Genomic DNA, 21,383 nt, shown 5'->3' with positions numbered 1-21,383 from the left:
TTAGAGCAATGCCTATTACAGCGTTAGCAACCCAGGTTTGAATCCGGAACTCTCTGTATGGAGATTGTACATTCTCCCTGTGTCTGCGTGGGTTTCCTCATCCTGCAAAAATGTACAGGGGTTGTAGGTCAGTTGGGGTATTTTGGTATCATGCGCTCATAGGATGGAAGGGCCTGTTAACATGCTGTAGGTCTAAATTTAACTTAATTTAGAAGCCTCCAAACTATACACTTCATCCAGCCCTCGTAGCACATCCTTCTGTTCTTTTGATTCTCATACATTTGGTTGACCTACGATTAGAAAGCTCACAAGAAATACTTTGGAGTCAGTCTGTAGATCTTTTCAATATTGTCTGCCTCTCTGCCCATGTTGATGGATCTGTCTGACTCCTGATGTCCTCCATTGCCATCTCCATCTTCACAAAGCTCGTGAACTAAAGTGAGATTCCCATTGTGAAAATCATTTTGCCGACTATGCCTACTTTTCCCTGACTACAAGAACATCCCCGTTTGAGGAGATGACCCAACAGGCTGGTGACCACGGTGGTGATGAAAGGAATTATCAGCTGAGGGGCCTACCCAGGCAGAGGGCTGCTGGAGACTGGCCCATGCTAACCAGGTACTGGAACTGGAATTCGAGGGGGTGCTGAGGGCTTCCTGATCACCCTGGTGATTTGAATCTGGAGCTCAGGTTGCTCATGGACTGAACAGGAGTCTGTGCGGCTGCAGTTGTTGCAGGAGTGCTGGAGACAAATTCACGGAGACTCAGCGTGGGACTCTCTTTTGCTTCTCTTTCACTGGTACCATAAAGGGTTCTGGGCGACCCTAATGGTGGCTCTTTGGCTGCCTATGGCAGGCAGAAGGCAAGTTTGTGTAATATTATCTGCTATGTACTATCTCAAGAAATTGCCTGACATCAGAAAAATCTGTCTCACTTTCAGAACATTCCTATAGCAACCAAATCTGTTTGGATCAGCAAATCAAAGTGACTGCTCCATAGAGATAACAAGGCAGTGGAACAGAACATGGAACAGACGGCCTTTCCTAACCCAAACATTCATAAACCCCTGTCACTGGGAATATATAATTCTGAAGTTTGTAAATTTTGAGATCAGAATTTTAGAGAGGTTGGATCAGAACCAGAATTTATTGTCATGAACATGTCACGACATTTGATGTTTTGCAACAGCATCATCACATTGCAAATATTGCTATAAATTACACATAAAAAATCAATAGTGAAAGAAAATCAGAGAAAGTGTCTGCGATTCATTGTCTATCCAGAAATTTGATAGCAGAGGGGAAGCTGTCCTTGTGCCACTGGGTGTTTATCTTCAGGCTCTTTACCTTTTCCCTGATACTAGCAGTATGAAGAGGGTATGGGCCTGGGTGGTGAAGGTCCTTGAGGATAGAGACTGCTTTCTTTAGATACCACCTCTTGTAGATGTCTTTGATGGAGGGAAGATTGATACCTATGATGTCACAGGCTGAATTAACAACTCTCTGTAGTTTCTTCCTGTCCTGTGCATTGGCACCTCCAAACCAGACATTGATGCAGCCAGCCAGAATGCTCTCCACGGTGCACCTGCATAAATTTTTGAGAGTCTTGGTGACACACCAAATCTCCTCAAACTCCTCATGAAGTATAGCTACTGATGACTGCATCAACATGGAGGGCCCAGGACAGATCTTCAGAGATGTTGATACCCAGGGATTTGATTCCTGGTTCCAGATGCCAGAAGGTTGCCACAAGGAATTTCATAATGATGTTTTGGACAAAATATTAGGAAACTATTTGAGTATGACCATAGATTTATACAGTCCAGTTTGTTCATGCCGGCCAACTTGTCCCATTTTACTGTGTTTGGCCCTGCTACAGAGTTCTGTGTTGTCTATTGGCCTATATGTTGTGTGGTTTTGTGTTGGAAAGTGACAGTTTGCCTTAGAGAGCCAAGGTGAAGGTGGACTGCTGAGAGTGAGAGAGAGAGTGGGAGAAGGACTGGGCATGCGCAGAAGATGATCTAGAAATTTCTGGACTTGGATGACAAACCACCTCTGGGTGTGGGTGTGGAGTGGAAGGAGGCCCAAAACATGAGTCATTGTCTGGAAGGCAGTTTAGAATGTTGGGCATTTTAAAAGGGATGAACATTCCGAAGGCAGCCAGAAGGATCCGGACCAAGCGACACAAAAAGATCACTTCGAATTTTGTGCTCTCTCTCTCTCTCTCTCTCTTTCTCTCTCTCTCTCTCTCTCTCTCTCTCTCTCTCTCTCTCTCTCTCTCTCTCTCTCTCTCTCTCTCTCTAAAAGATCTTTTGGCTTCAGTTTACCAAACAAACTGAATTTTGTTTATGATCTTTACTTCGATTGTAATCAAGTTTTGTGAGTCCTATGTGTTTGGTGTCTGTTTTTTTTATGTGGGCTGGTTGGAAATATAATTTAGACTTTGATTACATATATTTTATTTAGGCTGGGGAATTTGTTAGTTTTACACTGTTATAGAAATTTGCATAGTAAGAAGTGATATAAAAGGGGGAATTTTGAATTAAAGTTTGAAGGTGAATTTTTGTTATTAAAGTAATTGTTCACCTTTACCCTGTGTGATGTGCCTTCTTTGTGGTTGCTGGTTTGATCTTGAAACAGACCCTTTTCCACATACTTGCTGAAATCCCATTAAATCATACAGCTACACCACTCTTTCCTCTGGCGACTTGTTCCACATACCCATTGCCCTCTGTGTGAAAAAAAAATACCCCTTAGGTCCTTTTTAAATCTTTCCCCTTTCATCTTAAATCTCTGCCCTTGAGTTTTAGGCTCCCCTACACAGCTGAAAAAAATTGTGACTATTCACTGAAACCCTTCCCCTCATGATTTTACATTGTATAGGGAAAATGGAAAAAGAGAGATGGTGAACGTTCAAAGGAATTTTCAGAGCTAAGTCCCTTGATTGGTGCAGGCACATCCCCATAATTGATTCAGTAATACAAGTTGGGGATGTGTAAGAAGAATTCTGGTATTTCAGACACCTTGGAAGGTTACAAATCTGAAAAAAAAAGCTACAAAGACAAGGCATAACCGGGGGTTTCGAACAAGGAAGAGGACTATAAAGGATGAGCCAGTGTTGGTCAGCAAGCACAGAGTGATGGACCAACAACACTTGGTGCAGGAAACACTGGGGGTTGTAGGTTAATTGGGTGTAATTGGGCAGCATGGGCTTGTGGGCTGAAATGGCCTGTTGCCGTGCTGTAAGTCTAAATTTAAACATTACATTTAGAAAGGACCTGGCAATCGAGTTTTGCTTCCTCAATTATGGAATGTAAAATGGGAGATGGCCATGAGAGTATGGAATGGTCAAGACTAGAGGCAACAAATGTTTCACCTGAACCACGGTCAGAAGTTGGCAAAGTAAGCAGCTTTTATCTACTGGCGCATTTACGGGGCCATTATATTTAGATTTCTCACACTTGAATCTGGCGCTGTCTGTAAGGAGTTTCTATGTTTTCGCTGTGTTTGTGTGGGTTTCCTCCGGGTGGTCTAGTTTCATCCCACCCTCCAAAAACTTTTAGGGACTGTAGGTTAATTTGGTGGGTTTGGGCTGGGAGGGCCTGTTACCGTGCTGTAAGTCTAAATTTAAAATGTCAAAAATTTAAATTTAAGATATGTACAGCACTACTCATCTCTTTATATCTCACTTGTTGACCTATCTAAGATCTGTAAATTATGCTCCATAAAAGAGATTAGATCATTTTTTTTTAAAAACCTGCTTCAGTTAATAAATAAAGTTACTTAAAATGTGGAATGGGAACATATAATGTAAGAAGTTCAGAGCCTTGGTCAATTAAAGGAAACAAATTTCATTTTTAAACTTTATTGGCTGTACCAGCTGTAATAAGGAGCTGTTGGCTGACAATCTGGCAATAACTGAACCTCCACAACCTGCTATAGGTCTGGGATGGATGGACTGAGAGCCAAATGCCAGGGAACCTGCCTGTGTGGACCTACACCAACAAGAATATCAGGTACAAGGAAATGCAAAGATTGTAGGTGCTGGAATATTGAGCAAACAAGGAACTGCTGAAAACATTAGTTGGTCGGGAAAGGACCATGGGCAAAAATGGTCCGTCAACATTTCAGGTGGGAACCCTGAAGCCAGTCTGGTGTGGGATGAGATTGCCACTCAATTGCATGGGAATTCATGATCTGTAGATTAGGAAGTACAATTTAAGTAAAGTGATGTATTTGTTAATTTATTTGACTTTGTGTAGTGCATTTAATTGTTTATAAGTTCTAAATCTATCTTGATACATTTATTTTTAAAAGGACATCTATATTTTAAATGATTTAAAACAATTAATTACTCTGTGTTTAAATATCTTTGAATATTAGAGTTAATTGCAACTTTTCCAATGGCCTCACAGCCTTTGACAGGAAGTGAGGCTCCACCCACAGCCTTGTCTCCTGCCAACGGCCTTCCAGGTGTTATGGAGCCCAATCCAGGGTGGATCTCAGGCAAGTGGCCAAAGCACTGATGAAGCTTCATTTTAACTATGTTTTTAATTTCTATAGTAGAAACCCATTCCGGCCACTGAAATATATGCCCCAATTACACCCAATTAACTTATGCACCCTGTACATTTTGGAGGATGGGACAAAACCAGATACCAGGAGAAAACCCATGCAAGCCACAGGAAGAACATTCAATTTCTTTACAGGCAGCACCAAATTCGAACCCCAGTTACTGGTGTTATATAACCATATAACCACTTACAGCACAGAACAGGCCAGTTCGGCCCTACAAGTCCATGCCGTAGCAAATCCCCATCCTCCTAGTCCCACTGACCAGCACCCGGTCCATACCCCTCTAGTCCCATCCTATCCATGTAACGATCCAGTCTTTCCTTAAATGTAACCAATGATCCCGCCTCGACCACGTCTGCTGGAAGCTCATTCCACATCCCCACGACCCTCTGTGTAAAGAAATTTCCCCTCATGTTCCCCTTATAATTTTCCCCCTTCAATCTTAAACCATGTCCTCTAGTTTGAATCTTCCCCTTTCTTAATTGAAAAAGCCTATCCACATTTACTCTGACTGTCCCTTTTAAAATCTTAAACACCTCTATCAAGTCCCCTCTCAATCTTCTACGCTCCAGAGAAAAAAGCCCCAGTCTGCACAACCTTTCCCTGTAACTCAGACCCTGAAATCCTGTCAACATTCTCGTGAACCTTCTCTGCACTCTCTCTATTTTGTTTATTTTGTGGGTGTTGCAATAGCATAACACTAACTGCTATGTTAACTGTGCCTTGCAGAGCTAACCAATTGGCCATGGTTCCTGCCTTGTATCTATTGTCTTTTCCCTTCAAGTATTTACCTAATTCCCTTTTGAAAACTGCCATAATGCTTGCTTCCCATGCTCAGTGCATTCCAGGCCATAAAAAATACATTGGGAAATACAAAATCTTCAGACGCTGAAATCTTGAGCAAACAAAGAGAAGGTAGTGGAATTTGATAGGTTGGGTCACATCCATGGAGTGTCTGGCCCTTTTATACTGCCCTTGAAAGAAGGTGATTTACCACCTATTTACCATTTCAGTTACCTGTGTGAACGCGACCATGGGGGATCATTTTCGTCCCGCTACTTACCCGCCAATGTAGGTAGTATCAGAGCCAATGCGTTTCGCATCAGATCCAGTGTAAAAGGCTTCCCTGCCTTGCTGGAACACTGACGCTGTAATGTTGCAGGTCCCGCCTCCTTTTGCAGCGGGATGCCGAGTCCCTATGTAAAAGGTCGCACTGAACCAGCTTTTCTCTGTTCAGTGTGAACGCTCCGATCTGACCCGACCTGGCTTTAAACATGGGCCATTGACATGCCAATTTAGTGGGATCTCTGTGTAAAAGGGGCAAATGTTTTGGGTCAAAGGGAAACTGATCCAAAATGTTGACTCTTCATTTCTCTCTGTGGATGTTGCTTGGCCTACTGATTCTCCCCACCCCCTCTTTGTTTGCATAAAAAAAAGCAAAAGCCCATATTTACAAAAGGAATGTCATGGTACTGCATATAAGGGAATTCAAATCAGGTCCTGGGGGTCATACCAAGGAGCAGCTTGAGATGGGGCTTTGGATGGGGGATCCGGATGGAGGGGACCAAGGAGAGAATTGATAAGAGTGGGTCAGGATAGGTTTGTACAACTGGGACAAGGAAAAGATGGTAGGAAAAGGGAAACATGGCAAAACAGGTAAGGGAAGAAGGAAGCATATGTTGGATATAGGAAGCAGTAAACAGGAAGGGCTCATGAGAAATATATGGTTGCCGGATAGAACTTAAGAAAGGACTTAGGAGAGCTTGAAGAGGGCATGAGAAGGCTTTGGCATGTAGGTTTAAGAACCCCAAGATGTTTTATGTATATGTGAAGAATAAACAATGACAGGAGTGAAGGTAGGAGATAAAAGTGGGAAGATATGCCTGGAGGCTGTGGAAGTGGGTGAAGTCCTCAATGAATACTTATCTTCAGTATTCACCGAAGAGAGGGATCTTGATGACGGTGAGGACAATATGGGTGGGGTAAATGTTCGAGAACATATTGGTATTAAGAGAGAGAATGTGTTGAAGCAGTTAAAATGTATCACGACGGATAAGTCCCCGGGGCTTGATGGAATATTCCCCAGACTGCTCCATGACGAGAGGGAGGAGATTGCTGAGCATCTGGCTAGGATCGCTGTGTCCTCATTATCCATAGGAATGGTACTGGAGGATTGGAGGGTGGCAAATGTTGCCCCCTTGTTCAAAAAAGATCATAAGGAAAGTCTAGGTAATTATTGACCAGTGAGCCTTACGTCTGTGGAGGGTTACGTGGAAGGCAGGGTCTAAAGGTCAGCACCACATGGCCTGAAGGGACTATACTGTGCTATACTGTTCTATGTTCTATGGCTGTTTTGTTTTCATGGTTTGGATGGATGGGGAAAGGATATCAGTCACTGGAATATGTAAATAGCAACTGAGGATGGAACTGGCAGTGGGGTAAGGGTGCTTTGTAGTTCAAGATTCAAGTCTTTTATTGTCAGATAATTAAACAGACAAAATAATATTGCACAACATTTCCTTTAGTTTGCCGTAAGGCAGGTAAAGACCTTGCATTAATATTGCCTGGTGTTGAGCAGGGAAGGGGGGCTTAGTCGATTGTGAAGTGTGATCAGCTGATTGGTAGTGGGGGGGGGTGGTTGGTGTTCTGGAGATGGGGTTGGAGGTGGATAAACAGATGAAGGAAAAAGAGATCAAAGGATATGGTGATGGGAATGAAATGATGAACTGAAGGAGGGACATAGTAGCACAGAGCAGCTAGGCTGTTTGGCCCGTATCTTAGCAATACATTTTGCAAACCCATCCATATTGCTGTTCAATGCCATTAAAAATCATTTTAGAATTCATCATTTCAACAATTCCAGTTATTTCTCCTCAATCTCTAACCATGTCCCAGTGTCCATTCATCTTTCATCCCATTAACTCAGCTTTTGTAAACCTTTTTTTTGGCTATGCCCTCAATATTTATGGTAATTAAAAACAGACCAAAATGCTGGAGAAACTCAGCTGGTCTTTTCAGCATCGATAGGAGCCAAAGATATATTGCCAATGTTTCGGGCCTGAGCCTTATTTCAAGGAATGTCGGCAATATATCTTTGTCTCCTATGGATGCTGAAAAGATCGGCTGAGTTCCTCCAAGATTTTGGTCTGTTTTTACCACAATCACAGAATCTGCAGACTTCCATGTTACTCTCAAGAGTTTATGAGCCCCCTTCCCTGTGAAGCAGTCAAGTTTAGTGGGTTTCTTCCGCTCTTCCCTCCTACCAACTACATAAAATACATAAGTATTTAATGATTTCGGCCCATGGCCCTCTTTAAACGGGCGGTGGCCTACATGGCAGCTCCTGTTGTGAATGGTGGTGGCTTTATTCTATGCTTTGCAATTCCTGAGATTTTTCTCGATAACAGCCCTATCCGAATGCAAACATTTCTTTGGGACACAAGGCTTCAAAGTTATAAAAACGGTCAGAATTGAATTGCTTATTTGTGTACATTCTCACCTGTATGGTAGAATTTTCCAGAATATCCAAGGTTGAAGGTGAAGTTTGGAATTTGGGTTCGCAATAGATTTTGAGTTTCAAGTAATGCCTAAAAGAGACAAATGGCAAGATAATTGCTGCAGGGTATGGTCTTTTCATATGATATATTTTGACATAATGCAAAAATAGACTATCACATTAATTTCATGCTCTCATCAATGGATAAAAGAGCTGTGAACTGCAATTAATATTTTTAGTTCAGTCAAATAAAGGTCAAATGACTCTACAACCTTTTTTTATTTATTTACACCATGGAAGAAGGTGTTTCTGGCCATTTAAACATGTGCTGCTCAACTACACCCAGTTTAATCTACAACCCCAGGTATGGTTTGAAGGGTGGGAGGAAACAGGAGTCCCCACAGGAAACCCATGAAGATATGGGGAGAACGTACAAACTCCTTACAGACAGCGGCAGATTTGAACCTAGGTCGTTGGCACTGTAAGTGTTGTGCTAGCTGTTACACTAAGCAGGACGACCTTCATATTTTACTCCAGAAGTACTCATTAAAATCACAAGCCCAAAAAGCAAAATGAAAAGTATAATATATAACAGGGTTAGGAAATGGAATCTTAAACAACGATAGAGAGAATTGGAGGAGAAAATCTGTCGAGAGATAGCGGACCGATGTAAGGAACAGAAAGTTGTGATAGTTGGAGAATTTAACTTTCCACATATTGACTGGGACTCCCATACAGTAAAAGGGTAAGATGGCTTGGAGCTTATTAAATAGGCTCAGGAAAGTTTTCTAAATCAGTTTTAGAGGTACCAATAAGACAGGATGCAATACTTGATCTCCTACCAGGGAACCAGACAGGTCAGGTGACATACCTATGTGTAGGCAAATATTTAGGGTCCTGTGATCATAATGTTATTAGTTTCAAGTTAATTACAAATAAGGAAAGGTCTGGTCCTCGAGTTAAGTTTCTAAATTGGAGAAAAAGCAATTTTGTGGAAATGAGAAAGGATCTCACATGGAAGGTTAGTTAAGAAAGTTCAGACATGGAGAGGTTGTAAACTGGATTTGAAATTGGCTGAATGGGAGAAGAGTGGCAGAGAGAGGAGGTAGATGATTGCTTCTCAGACTGGAGGCCTGAGACTATTGATGTGCCTCAAGGATCGGTGCTGGGACCATTGTTGTTGGTTGTCTATATCAATGATCTGGATGATAATGTGGGAAATTGGATCAGCAAGTTTTCTGATGACACTAAGATTGAGGGCATTGTGGACAGAGAGGAAGGCTTTCATAGCTTGTAGAGGGATCTGGACTAACAGGCAAAATAGGCCAGAAAATGGCAGATGGAATTTAATGTAGACAAGCGAGAGATGTTGCATTTTGGAAGGACAAACTAAGGTAGAAATTACATAGTAAATGGTAGGGTACTGAGGTGTCGGAGGAACAAAGGGATCTGGGAATAAAGATACATAATTCCCTGAAAGTGATGTCACATGCAGATAGGGTGGTAAATAAAGCTTAGCCTTCATAAATCAAAGTATTGAGTACAGGAGTTGAGATGTTATGGTGAGGTTGTATAAGACATTGGTGAGGCCATATTTGGAGTATTGTGTGTATATCTGGTCACCAAACTACAGGAAGAATATCAGTAAGATTGAGATAATGCAGAGAAGACTTACTAGGATGTTGTTGGGTCTTCAGGAGTTGAGTTAAGTTACAGGGAATGATTAAACAGGTTAGACTTTATTCCTTGGAGTGCAGAAAAATGAGGGGAGATTTGTTAGAGGTTTACAAAATTAATAAACATGAGTAGGCTCTTTCCACAGATTGTGAGAGATAAATACAGAGATCATGGCTTTAGGGTGAAAGGGGAAAGGTTTAGTGGGAACATTAGGAGGAACCTCTTCACTCAGAGAGTGATGGGACTATGGAACGGGCTTTCATCTAACATGGTAAATGCGGGCTTCTCATATGTTCTAAGAATAAATTGGTTAGATACATGGATGGGAGGGGTCTGGAGGGTGATGGAATGGGTGCAGGTCAGTGGGACTAGCGGAATGACGTTTTGGCACAGACTAGAAGGGCTAAATGGCCCATTTTCTGTGATGTAGTGCTTTATAGTTCTAAGATGATTTTTCATTTGATTATTCTACTGGATCTGACTTGAATTTAGCCTTGATATATCATTGAGCTATGAAAGTAAAGAGAATTTTGATAGCTTGATGTAAACTGTATAATTATAACTTTAATAAGCCAATATTTTTAATTGGTCCGCAACAAACCAAGTTGGTGGTTAGCAGTGGAAAATGGAACAAAGTCCTTGCAATGTCTAAACCTGCACCATGTAATGTCTCAATCTGGAGAAAGCATCTACCTGCTTCTTGGTTAAAGAGATGGTGAGGTCATAGTATTATATCTCCTTCCTACTTTGTAGTTATAGAGCTCCTATGTCTTCAAGAAGGAACTATCTCATAGGTTGTGACGAAAAGCACATTTACAGGGCTGATGACACCACCATCGTGAAAGGCATTAAGAGGTCAATCATGGGTGACATCAGCTCCAGCCTCTCAGCCAGCCTTGACCCACAACAATTTTCCTATTGTACAAACAAGAACATCAATGTTAGACTTGTTCAAGGACTACATGACTTCAATATCACAGTCCCCAATAAACTCATTCCCAAACTTCAGGATCTAGGTCTTGATGAACCTCTCTGTAAGTGGTGCATTGGCTTGTTGTCTAATTGACTGCAATCAGTTAAGATGGGTAACAATATCTCCATAATCACACTCAACACTGATGCTTCTCAAGGATAGGATGGCATGGTTGGCATAGTGGTTAGTGCAAAGCTTTACAGCGCCAGTGATCTCGACCAGGCCTGGGTTTGAATCCCATGCTGTCTGCAAGGAGTTTGTACATTCTCCCCATGTCTGTGTGGGTTTTCTCCAGATTCTCCGGTTTCCTCCCACCCTTCAAAAATGTACTGGAGCGTAGGTTAATGGGGTACAATTTGGGTGGCATGGACTCGTAGGGCTGAATTGGCTGTTACCGTGCTGTATGTCTATTTTTAAAAAAAATTAATTGAAGAAATTTTAAAATTATATATTCAGTCTCTTATTATACTCCATCTACACCCATGACTGTGCAGTTACATATCATTCCAATTCCATTTCATATTTGTCGATAACACCACATAGTGGGCTAGCTACCAAATAATAAGATGGAATACAGGATGTTCTCCTTGTCCATCAACTACGTCTACAAGGTGCAACATTGAAAGCAGACTTTCTGGGTGCACCACAGCATGGTAATTAGCTTCTTTGGCAACACTGATGAGTCAGCTTACAGAAAGGAGGTTGAAATGCTTGCACAAGAGCAATAACTTGAGACTCAGTGTGGACAAGACAAAGGAGATGATCACAGACTTCAGGAGGACGAAGGACCACTCCCCATTACATTTGTAGAGAGTGGGGAGTACAACATTTTTTTCCGTCCATTTAAAAACAACCTGTCCTGGATGCACAATAGGTCAGGAAGGTAGAGCAGTGCCTACACTTCCTAAGGAGTTTGAGAATGGCAAAGCACCATCGTAACAGCGTTGCTGCTGGTACAGACCCGCAGAGAGTGAGGAGAGGAGACATAGTGCTCCTCTGCAGAGATCTACCATCCAGTCCAACTACCAACGGCTCCGTATAGGCTTTAACAGCCTGCTAAAGGAGACAATGGTGAGTTATTTTAAAATCCTGTGATCACACAGTTTGACCCCAAGATGATGGCGCTCAGTGGTGTCACTAGGGTTGGTGTCACCCAGTGTGGTAACTCATGGTGTCACTGCCCCCCTGTGAGTTAATTGTACGTCTGGGTTGGTGGCAGTATTGAGCAGGATTGGGGGGGTGGGAGGGGGCTTTGACTGGTGCACATTAAAAGATTCAAAATGTAAATTAGCATAGAGTTTTAGCCTTGTAGGTATAATTGATACATGTAATCTGGGCTTATGAAAAATGCTTTTGTTGTTATAATTAACTACATGGATATTTTTATAAAAAATAATAAATTTCTGCTAAAACACTGCACAAAAATTTTATAGAGTCATTTTCATGTCACCCCCTCTGATGGTGTCACCCGGTGTGGTCTGCACCCCCACACCCCCTAGTGACACTAGAGGCGACGTCTATGCTCAGCAACAGCCTCGAGGGGTTGTAGACTCTGGGGAAGAAGAGGACTGGCACAGCACCCCAGAAAACAGGACCACCCCTCCCCCCATTTGAGGAGAAGCAGAGGAGATGACCCATGGGAATGATAACCATGATGGCGGACCTCTGAGGGGCTCTGCAGCTGAAGAAGATACAAGTCGCAGGCTGTCGGTAACTCGAAGCAGGCTGTGGGCTGCTGGTGACTGTAGTGAAAGGACTGGCACTGGGCTGGAGATTGCCGGAGACTGGCTCAAGACTGGCTAAAGTGTATTGGAACAGGAGTGTGAGGGGGTGTCAAGGGCACTGAAGCCTTCCTGATCATGTTGGAGGTTCATGCCTGGAGCTCGGGTTGTCAAAGGTTTGGAATGGATTCTGAGTGGCCGCGGAGGCCGCGGAAGCACTGAAGGTGAATCGACAGACACTAGGTGACTTTGGGGGAACTCTCTTTTGCTTCTATTTCTCTGACTAAGAGGCCATTTCTGCTGATGAGGAATCTGTTTGCCTTGTGGCCGACTAAGACAAATTTCTTGCAATATTACACCTTCAATATGATAATCTTGATAGTGTCCTTGCTGGTTGTGTGGTATGACAGCAACCTCCAAAGCACCCTAAAACTATACCCCCTCGTTAGCCATTTCAGCCCCGGGATCAAGCCACTAGCCACCTACAAGATCAAAGCCTCTCATCACCTTATAGATGTTTTTCAGGTCACCTCTTATCCTCGGTCACTCTAAGAAGAAAAGACCAAGTTCACTCAACCTATCCTCATAAGGTGTGCGCTCCAATCCAGGCAGCATTCTTGTAAATTTCTTCTGTATGGCACCACATCCTTCCTATAATGAGGTGACCAGAACTGAAGACAATATTCCAAGTGGGGCAGAACCAAGGTCTCGCATGGCTGCAACATTGAACTCGATCCCTCATTTAATGAAGGCCATCACACCACAATGATACCTCCTTTTAAAACTTGCACAGAAAGGCTTGCTTGCAAAATTAGAGTGCCATCTTCCAATCAGTGGCATCCAAAGATATACATTTGCATTCTTATCATCTTATGGGAAGTTCCAAATTCAAGCCTGACAATAAACTCAAAAGCATATATCATGAACTAATGCACAAAAACAGAAAAGTCCAACAATAACTGTTTTGATTCATGTTGCTGTCAGCTACATCATAAACACGTAATTGGCTGGTTATCTTCAACATCACATTCTATTGCCGCTTTGTCAAAACAGCCTGCTAAATTGTTAATGTGCCTTAAGAAAAGTGCCGACAAAATGTTCAAATTGAAATGAAATGGGATAATGTGTCAAATGAGCTTTCATGAAAGATTGCTCGGCACAGCTTGAGACCCATAAATTGATGCCATTACAAAGCAATACCTTCTCCATTCGCATGTGTTTACATAAAAGAAACTTGTGCAAAGCTATTTGTGCTATGAGTGGAGCAAAGCTCATGTATGAGAACAAAGACAACAAGCGCATTTCATTCAGCTAAAATGCAAAGCTGGAGAAACTCAACAGTTCAACCAGTGACCTGTACATTGCAAAGATAAAAAAACATAATTGACATTTCAGGCTTGAGCCCTTCATGTCAGCAAGTATCCAAAAAGGATAAGATGGAGGTGTTGTGGGGGGGGGGGGGGGGGAGGGGGTTGGCAAAGGCAATAGGTGGAGAAGGGAGGGAGGGCACGGCAGCAAGCAGAGGAAGGAGGGATGGCTAGGTGAATAGACAGAGAAGGGGGTGAAGAGCTGACAGGGGGAAAGGAATGGAAGGGGAAAGGAGTGCAGGTTAGCAGAAACCAGAGAAGTCAACGTTAATGCCATCTGGCTTGAGAGTGCCGAGATGGAAAATCAGGTGCTGTTTCCTCCCATTTACAAGTGAAGTTGGTGGGAGAGTACATAAGGCCATGGCCATGTGAGTGGGATGCAAAGCTGAAATGGTTGATCGCTGGGAGGTCCCTGAACAGGTGCAGACAGAGTGAAGGTGCTCAGCAAACCGATCTCCAACCTATACCCAGCCTCTCCAAGGCCACAAAGGGAGCATCAGATGCTCTAAACCTACTGTTTTACTTTTACTTATTTACATTTCATTTAGCTGTAGTAAAAGCGATTTTAAAAATTTTTACTACCATAGATTTCGATGTTTAAGTCGAGTCCTGAAACCCCAAAAATCTCTCAAAAAATGGGGGTTGACTTATACACTGGATATACTTTTGAAACCGTAAATTCAACTCAAAATCCAATCAGCGCTCATCTGGCATATAAGCCGACCCTTGACAAACCAAAACAAAACCTGACTGCGAGAGATTTTCATTGAGGTTTTCATTGAAAACAACACCACAATTCGAACCCTTCAAAATCACTCTTACTGTAATTGTCTGACGCAAAGATGCAGCAAACACATCCATACTCTCACTGTTTAAACCGTCATCATATGGGTCCCAGTCTGTACCTGATGAGACAGTTTCATCTTCATTGTCTGTGTCCCACAATAAATCATCTTTCATGCCATCAATTGCACAAGAGATACTGCATTTTTTTTTTATCACAGATTCTACTTTAACTCTGTTCCATGGTTGAGCACAAAGTTACACAGCGTATCAAGTGATGCAGCATGCATTGCCCCGCCTTTTGTAATTGACTTTTCTGCACTTGATATCCATGTATTCCATTCCTTGTGATGTGGTCTTTGAAAAGCTTGTTCAAGCAGACATCAAGAGGTTGCAATATAGACGTCAAACCACCCGGGATAACTGCCATTTAAGTATTATGTAGTGCTAACCTACTTATAGTGTTCTCAGCTAAGTGGCTACGAAACATATCTCAGACCAGCAAACTCCATTCTTTGCGTAAACCACCTGGCTGCCTGTTCCACACATTGTCTATCCATAGTTTTACACCATTTTTAATCCATCCATCCTTTTTCCTGAAAATGCACAAAAGTATCTGCAAGAAATTTCATTTTTGGTTTAATTTTGGGTTTGAAATTACAATGGATCTTAAATTTGTCCCATCGGCCATGGTACACCATGGTCTTTCGTGGCCTGTACTTTGGGTTTGCACAGTTTTAACACCTTTCCACTCCATTGTTCTTTTGCTTATCATGTTGAAATTCATGGGGGTTTTGTCCATGTTTCCGATATTTGCCAATGCAAACTGGTTTATAATAAACTGGTGAAAACTTACAACTTTATGATCAAGATCTTTTGGTAGTTTCTGTCCAATTTCTATTTTTTGGTGTAATACCTGTTCATGAAATGATTGCACCAGCCGAGTGTAGCCTCAAAATTATCACTGTGGTCTGGGTGCGACTTGGCCCACTGCAGTGCAAATGTTCTTATTTTATTTCAGGTGACTATGTAGCAATTTGCCTCTGTTCACGTGTTTTTCAAACTCTGGCCAACAAGTGATTCCTTTTCTCAAAGAACATTCCCTTTTTGGTCTGTTTCTTAAAGTCTCTTCTTTCTTCTTCCTATCTCTTACCAGCTTCTCATCCACATCAAATTTTCTTGCAGCAGTGAAGTTTTGGTTTTCTTGGCCATTTCTATCACTTTCAACTTAAAGCTCACTTCATATTTTCATCACGTGCTGTGTTATGTCGACGGAACCTCCATGATAGCAATCATCTGCAGCCAATGCCCAGCAGATCAATCCACGTGATCTATGGGGTTGACGCATATGCCGGTCAACATGGCACTTCAGGCAGCCAGAACATTGGGTTGACTTATACGCTGGATAGACCATAAAATGCTGAAAAAAGGGGTTGACATATGCCGAAATATGTGGTATATATTAAAAAAAGACTATATGTAACCAATTTTAGGACCTTTTTGGACTTTTTTGCTTGGTCAAAATGCTCTTCCACAACACTGGACAATATTTTTTTTAAAAAAAAGGTTTGCTTCCTGAAAAACAATTGGGGATTATGTTAGACAACTTCAAGCAGAACACAAAGATAATTTCAGATTTTCTGTATTATGTAGGAAGTTAGTGAAACATTAAATTGAGTTTTATTGAATTTAGCACGCTTAATCACAAAATGATGCGGACACATTGCGTTACTTCAACTGATTTAAAAATGTTTCCTTTCACCATGTTCGTCACTGACTGCACCAAGATCAGCAGGGAAGATGTCCAAGTGCTCATACAGAAAAAAATAATTTTCATTGACATGGTTTTGGATGCTTGAAGTAGACTTGAAATATGAAAGGAAATTGCAAAAACAGGTTATGTCTAAACAGATGAGAGTTGGCTGAAGGGGGGGGGTTTCCTCTTTCTTCTTTTCTTTTTTTTCTTTTTTTATATATATAAAAAAATGTTCATGTTCCTGTTTAATTGCTGTATATGTCATATATTATTATTTTTTTGAATGAATAAATAAAGTAAAAAAAAGAAAATCTTAAGGGGATTTTCATGATCAGAAGACCAAAATACATAAAATATACCCAAAAATGTTCAGGAAGAAAAGTCTTCATTGTCCAGTGTAATCTTTCTGTCATCTGATAAGAAACAACAGAATGAAATATTTAATTGAATAATTTAAATTTAGACATACAGCACGGTAACAGGCCATTTCAGCCCATGAGTCCATGCCACCCAATTAACCTATACATTGGTTTGTTTTGAATGGTGGGAGGAAACTGGATCCCCCCCCCAATAAAACCCATGCACTCAGGGGGAGAATGGATGATCTCTTTACAGACAGCGCAGGATTCCAACCCTGGTCCCAATCACTGGTGCTGTAAAGGCATTGTGCTATCCGCTATGCCAATCGTGCTTCCCTTGCAACGTCTGGGATAATCTTGAACAGAAGAACATAAGAGGAGTTTCCCCATCTGGTCTGTTGAGTATGCTCTACCATCTACTGAAATCACAGCTGATCTGGGTGTGGACATCCAACCTAAATGTTCTCAATAACCCATATTTCCTCTACTATGCAAAAATCTATTGCACTGTGTCTTAAATATATTTAATGAGGCAGCCTCTACTGCTTCCCTTGCCAAATAATTCTACAAATTCACTGCTCTCTGGGATTAGACAAGAATGATGTGCTGCACTTTGTAAGGAGAAGGTATTTAGTGAATGGAAAGGTTCTTAAAAAGTATTGATGTGCAATGGAATGTGGGTACAGGTTCATAGCTCCTTGTGTACACGAACATCCCAATCCACAGAGCTCTGCCCTCATCCCGGCTACTCAGACTACATCTCTGCATTGCCGATGCCAGTATAAAGACTGCTCGTCAGACGCTCCAGACCAGCCTCAAAGCAGGTAAAGACATGGTCGGCAGGAGTCATCTCTGCCCTTCAGGACTACTTCGAGAGTACTGACTGGAACATGTTTAAGGAGGCAGCAATGGATGGGGATCGCATCAAGTTAGAGGAGCACACAGCACCAGTGATCACCTATATTAGCAAGTGCAACGATGATGTCACCGTGCCCAAGACCATCACTACTCGCCCCAACCAGAAGCCTTGAATGACTTTTGAGTTGCTCTGAGGAACTGCGACTCGGCCTTCAGAGTGGGCAGCAAGGCAGTCTTGACCAATGCAAGAGCCAAGCTATCCAAGGCCATCAAGAAGCCAAAGAGGTCTCTTGCCCGGAGGATTCAGAGGCACTTCCGGGATAGTGGTGACACGACACACAGCATATGTGGGAGGGCATCTGTGCCATCACCACCCACAATGCCCCACCAGCTGCCTGTGTCGGGGATGCCTCCCTCCGGGATGCTTTGAATGACTTCTACGCGTACTTCGAGGCAAAAAATGACGTGGAGGCAAGGAAGTCCACACCTTTTCATTAGGAACAGGCACTGCGTATCACGGGGGCTGAAGTGAGAAGGTTGCTGCTCGAAGTCAACCCTCGTAAGGCTGCGGGACCAAATAACATCACTGGCAGGGTGCTCAGAGGATGTTCAGACAAGCTAGCTGATGTTCTCACAGACATCTTCAACATCTCCCTGAGCAGCTCTGTGGTACTAAAGTGCTTCAAGGTAGCCACAATCATCCCTGTGCTGAAGAAACTCTCCTGTCGCTCTCACGTCCACCGTCATGAAGTGCTTCGAGAGGCTCGTCATGGAGCACATCAAGGCTCAGCTGCCCCCTTATTGGACCCCTTGCAGTTTGCTTAAGGTCCCAACCAATCTACAGATGACACCACGCTTCACCTAGCCCTCACCCACTTGGAAAATAAAGACTCATATATTTGAATGCTGTTCATAGACTTCAGCTCAGCATTCAACAAAATCATACCGCAGCACCTGATTAGGAAACTGAACCTGTTGGGCCTAAATACCTTCCTCTGTTACTGGATCCTTGACTTCCTGACTGGAAGACCTCAGTCCGGATTGGAAACAGCTTGTCCATCACCATCACACTGGGCACGAGGGACCCCAGGGCTGTCTGCTCAGCCCACTGTTGTTTACCCTGCTGACCGATGACAGTGCAGCAAGATACAGCTCTAATCACATCGTCGAGTTCGCGACTTGACTTGGGAAGGTGGTCATGCAGGTAGACTGGATGGTAAAGAAGGTTTATGTTGTGCTGGGTTTTGTTGAGCTTAACATTAATAAGGAGGACCTTATTATTGAAGCTTTTGAAAATGTTGATTTAGCTGAACTTGAAATGCTGTGTGAATGCTTGGCTCCCCCGCTACAGGAAGGATGTGGGGACTTTAGAAAGGGTACAGAAGAGGGTACAGCACATTTCAGTTAAAGTCATGTTTTCTTTTAATCTTGTGTGATGTAAATATGTTTCTTATGTAGTCTATAGGAGATAAGTACAGAAGAAACCAAAACATGACTGTTTCACAGGGCATGGAACCCATAAGCTTTGAGCAGAATCCTTGAGGGGGCCGGGGCCAAAGAAAGGTTGGGAATGGCTATACTCGAGGACTTGCATTTAAGGTGAGTGGGGAAAGTTCAAGGGAGATGTGTGGGTCAAATATTCCACTCCGTGAGAGGTCAGTGTGGAATGGGCTACCAGGAGTTGTAGTGGAAGCACCATTTAAGAGGTTTCTAGATAGATGCATGAAGTGGGTGTAGGGACCTATCAATCAATTAAGATTTAGTTTGATTTGGAAATCTTGTTTGGCATCGTTGCATGTGCCAAAGGACCTGTATCTGTGCGGCACTGTGTTACTTTCCTTGTTTAACTCCATGATGGTTTGATAGCCAGAATCATGGTTGGTGGAGGGTCCATGGTCCCTGTTCTGGTCCCCAAGGCTATATGTTCCCCCCGCCCCACTCTTTTCAGTATATTGTTTTCTGCAAAGCTGCCCGATAACTAACTTGTGAAAACAGAAATGCTGGAGCAACTCAGCAGGTCTCGCAGCATCCATAGGAGGTAAAGATACATCACTGACAACACTCTGAGATCAGCTGAGGCCCTCCAGCATTTCTGTGCTTTCATTACAATCACAGCATCTGCAGACTTCCGTGTTTCACCCCCTGAAAACTACCCTGATGTGGAAGATAAACTCAAGCTGACATTTTGCACTGATGATGATCTTTCAAACTTGACATTCACAGCCAAAATCAAAGAACAAGAAACCACATGAAGGGACTTCCTCTTTGCTGTTGACTCAGCATTACCTGCCTGCACCACCACTCCTGGCACTGCATTCCAGCCATTTACCACCATCTGTATAACAATCTTCCCCACATATCTCCTTTGAACTACACCTATCGCTCCCCCCCACCCCACCTTAAACATCCACCAGCATGTGATGCTATTGCCTTGGGAAAATAACTCTGGCTGCTACTCTAACAATGCCTCTCAATGAATCGCTATCTGGTGTGTTTTCCGCCTCCAACACTCCAGGGAAATCAACCCAAGTTTCACTAACCTCTCCCCCTAACTAATAACCTCCAAGACAGGCAAATTCCTGCTAAGCTTATTCTATCCCCTAGTCAAAGCCCCACACCCTTCCTATTACAGCAGGACCAGAATTGTCCAGTGTTCCAAGTGTGACCTGACCAAACATTTTTTTCCGCGTGAATTGTTGACGATTGTGACTAACTCATGACAAACTGCGTTTGAAGCTTTGGATGAGGAATAAGTTTTGTTCTTGGCAAAGGTTCCTTGCCCTTTGGCTTTCTTGAAGTAGGCCTCCTTAAATACGAGTGATTAGTTTGTTTATCAGGACTTCAGTAAGAATGTTATTAGCAATTGAGAGTAAAGAGGTTCTTCTGTAATTATTGCAGAATTGACAGTTTCCCTTCCACTTGTAATAGAGGCATCTTTAAAGTCCTGGGGTTCTTTTTCCTTGTTCCATATTCCCTGAAGTAGCTCGGTCAGTTTCTCAATCAACAACCTTTAGGTACAACACTGCAACTGGAACTTTTCAGCTGTGACCCCTGCTAGGACTCAGCTCACTGATAATTAAAAAAAAATTTTTTTTTCACTCTATGAACCATACTAACCAAAATACACACAAACATTTCCCTCTTGAATATGCACCGTGTCATTTTCTCCCCTTTTTCCCCCCTCCCTCCTTCACCCCCCCCTCCCCACCCACTCAATGTTCAACCTATATGATACATTAAACCCATTAAAAAAATGTCATCACACAATAAAAATAAACAAGAAATTTGTGTCTTCTACTCTTACATACTGGGTCAGTTCATTTCGTCTTCTTCTCCTTCTGTCATTTTAGGCGTTGGAGGTCCACGGTAGGACTTCTCTGTTGTGTTCCATGTACGGTTCCCAAATTTGTTCAAATACTGTGATGTTATTTCTTAAATTATATGTTTTTTTTTCCAATGCAATACATTTATTCATTTCTATGTACCATTGCTGTATTCTCAGGCTATCTTCTAATTTCCAGGTTGACATAATACATTTTGCTACAGCTAAGGCTATCATAATAAATCTTTTTTGTGCTCCATCCAAATCGAGTCCAAGTTCTTTACTTCTTATATTACTTAGAAGAAAGATCTCTGGATTTTTTTTATATGTTGCTTTTTGTGATTATATTTAATACCTGGTTTAGATCTTCCCAAAACTTTTCCACTTTCTCACATGCCCAAATTGCATGTATTATTGTTCCCGTTTCCTTCTTACACCTAAAACATCTGTCTGATACTGTTGGGTCCCATTTATTTAACTTTTGGGGCGTGGTGTAT

General features: G+C 42.4%; 1 protein-coding gene across 9 annotated transcripts in view; it reads right to left on the bottom strand.

Moving 5' to 3' along the window:
- The window catches only part of ndst3 (N-deacetylase/N-sulfotransferase (heparan glucosaminyl) 3), a 417,173-nt gene that overhangs the window by 185,449 nt on the left and 210,341 nt on the right, over positions 1-21,383 (bottom strand). For 8 of the 9 annotated variants that reach the window (XM_069926585.1, XM_069926582.1, XM_069926590.1 and 5 more), the window contains one exon: positions 8,074-8,161. The exons of the other annotated variant lie outside the window; for it this stretch is intronic. In XM_069926585.1, the coding sequence (XP_069782686.1) occupies positions 8,074-8,161 (88 nt within the window). The remainder of the gene's footprint in view (positions 1-8,073; positions 8,162-21,383) is intronic. 9 annotated transcript variants of the gene reach the window in all.

The sequence above is a fragment of the Narcine bancroftii genome, chromosome 3, assembly GCF_036971445.1.
Source record: "Narcine bancroftii isolate sNarBan1 chromosome 3, sNarBan1.hap1, whole genome shotgun sequence".
Taxonomy (NCBI): Eukaryota; Metazoa; Chordata; class Chondrichthyes; order Torpediniformes; family Narcinidae; genus Narcine; species Narcine bancroftii.
Note: the sequence above shows the minus strand (reverse complement) of the source record. Positions and strands in the feature narration are given on the sequence as shown.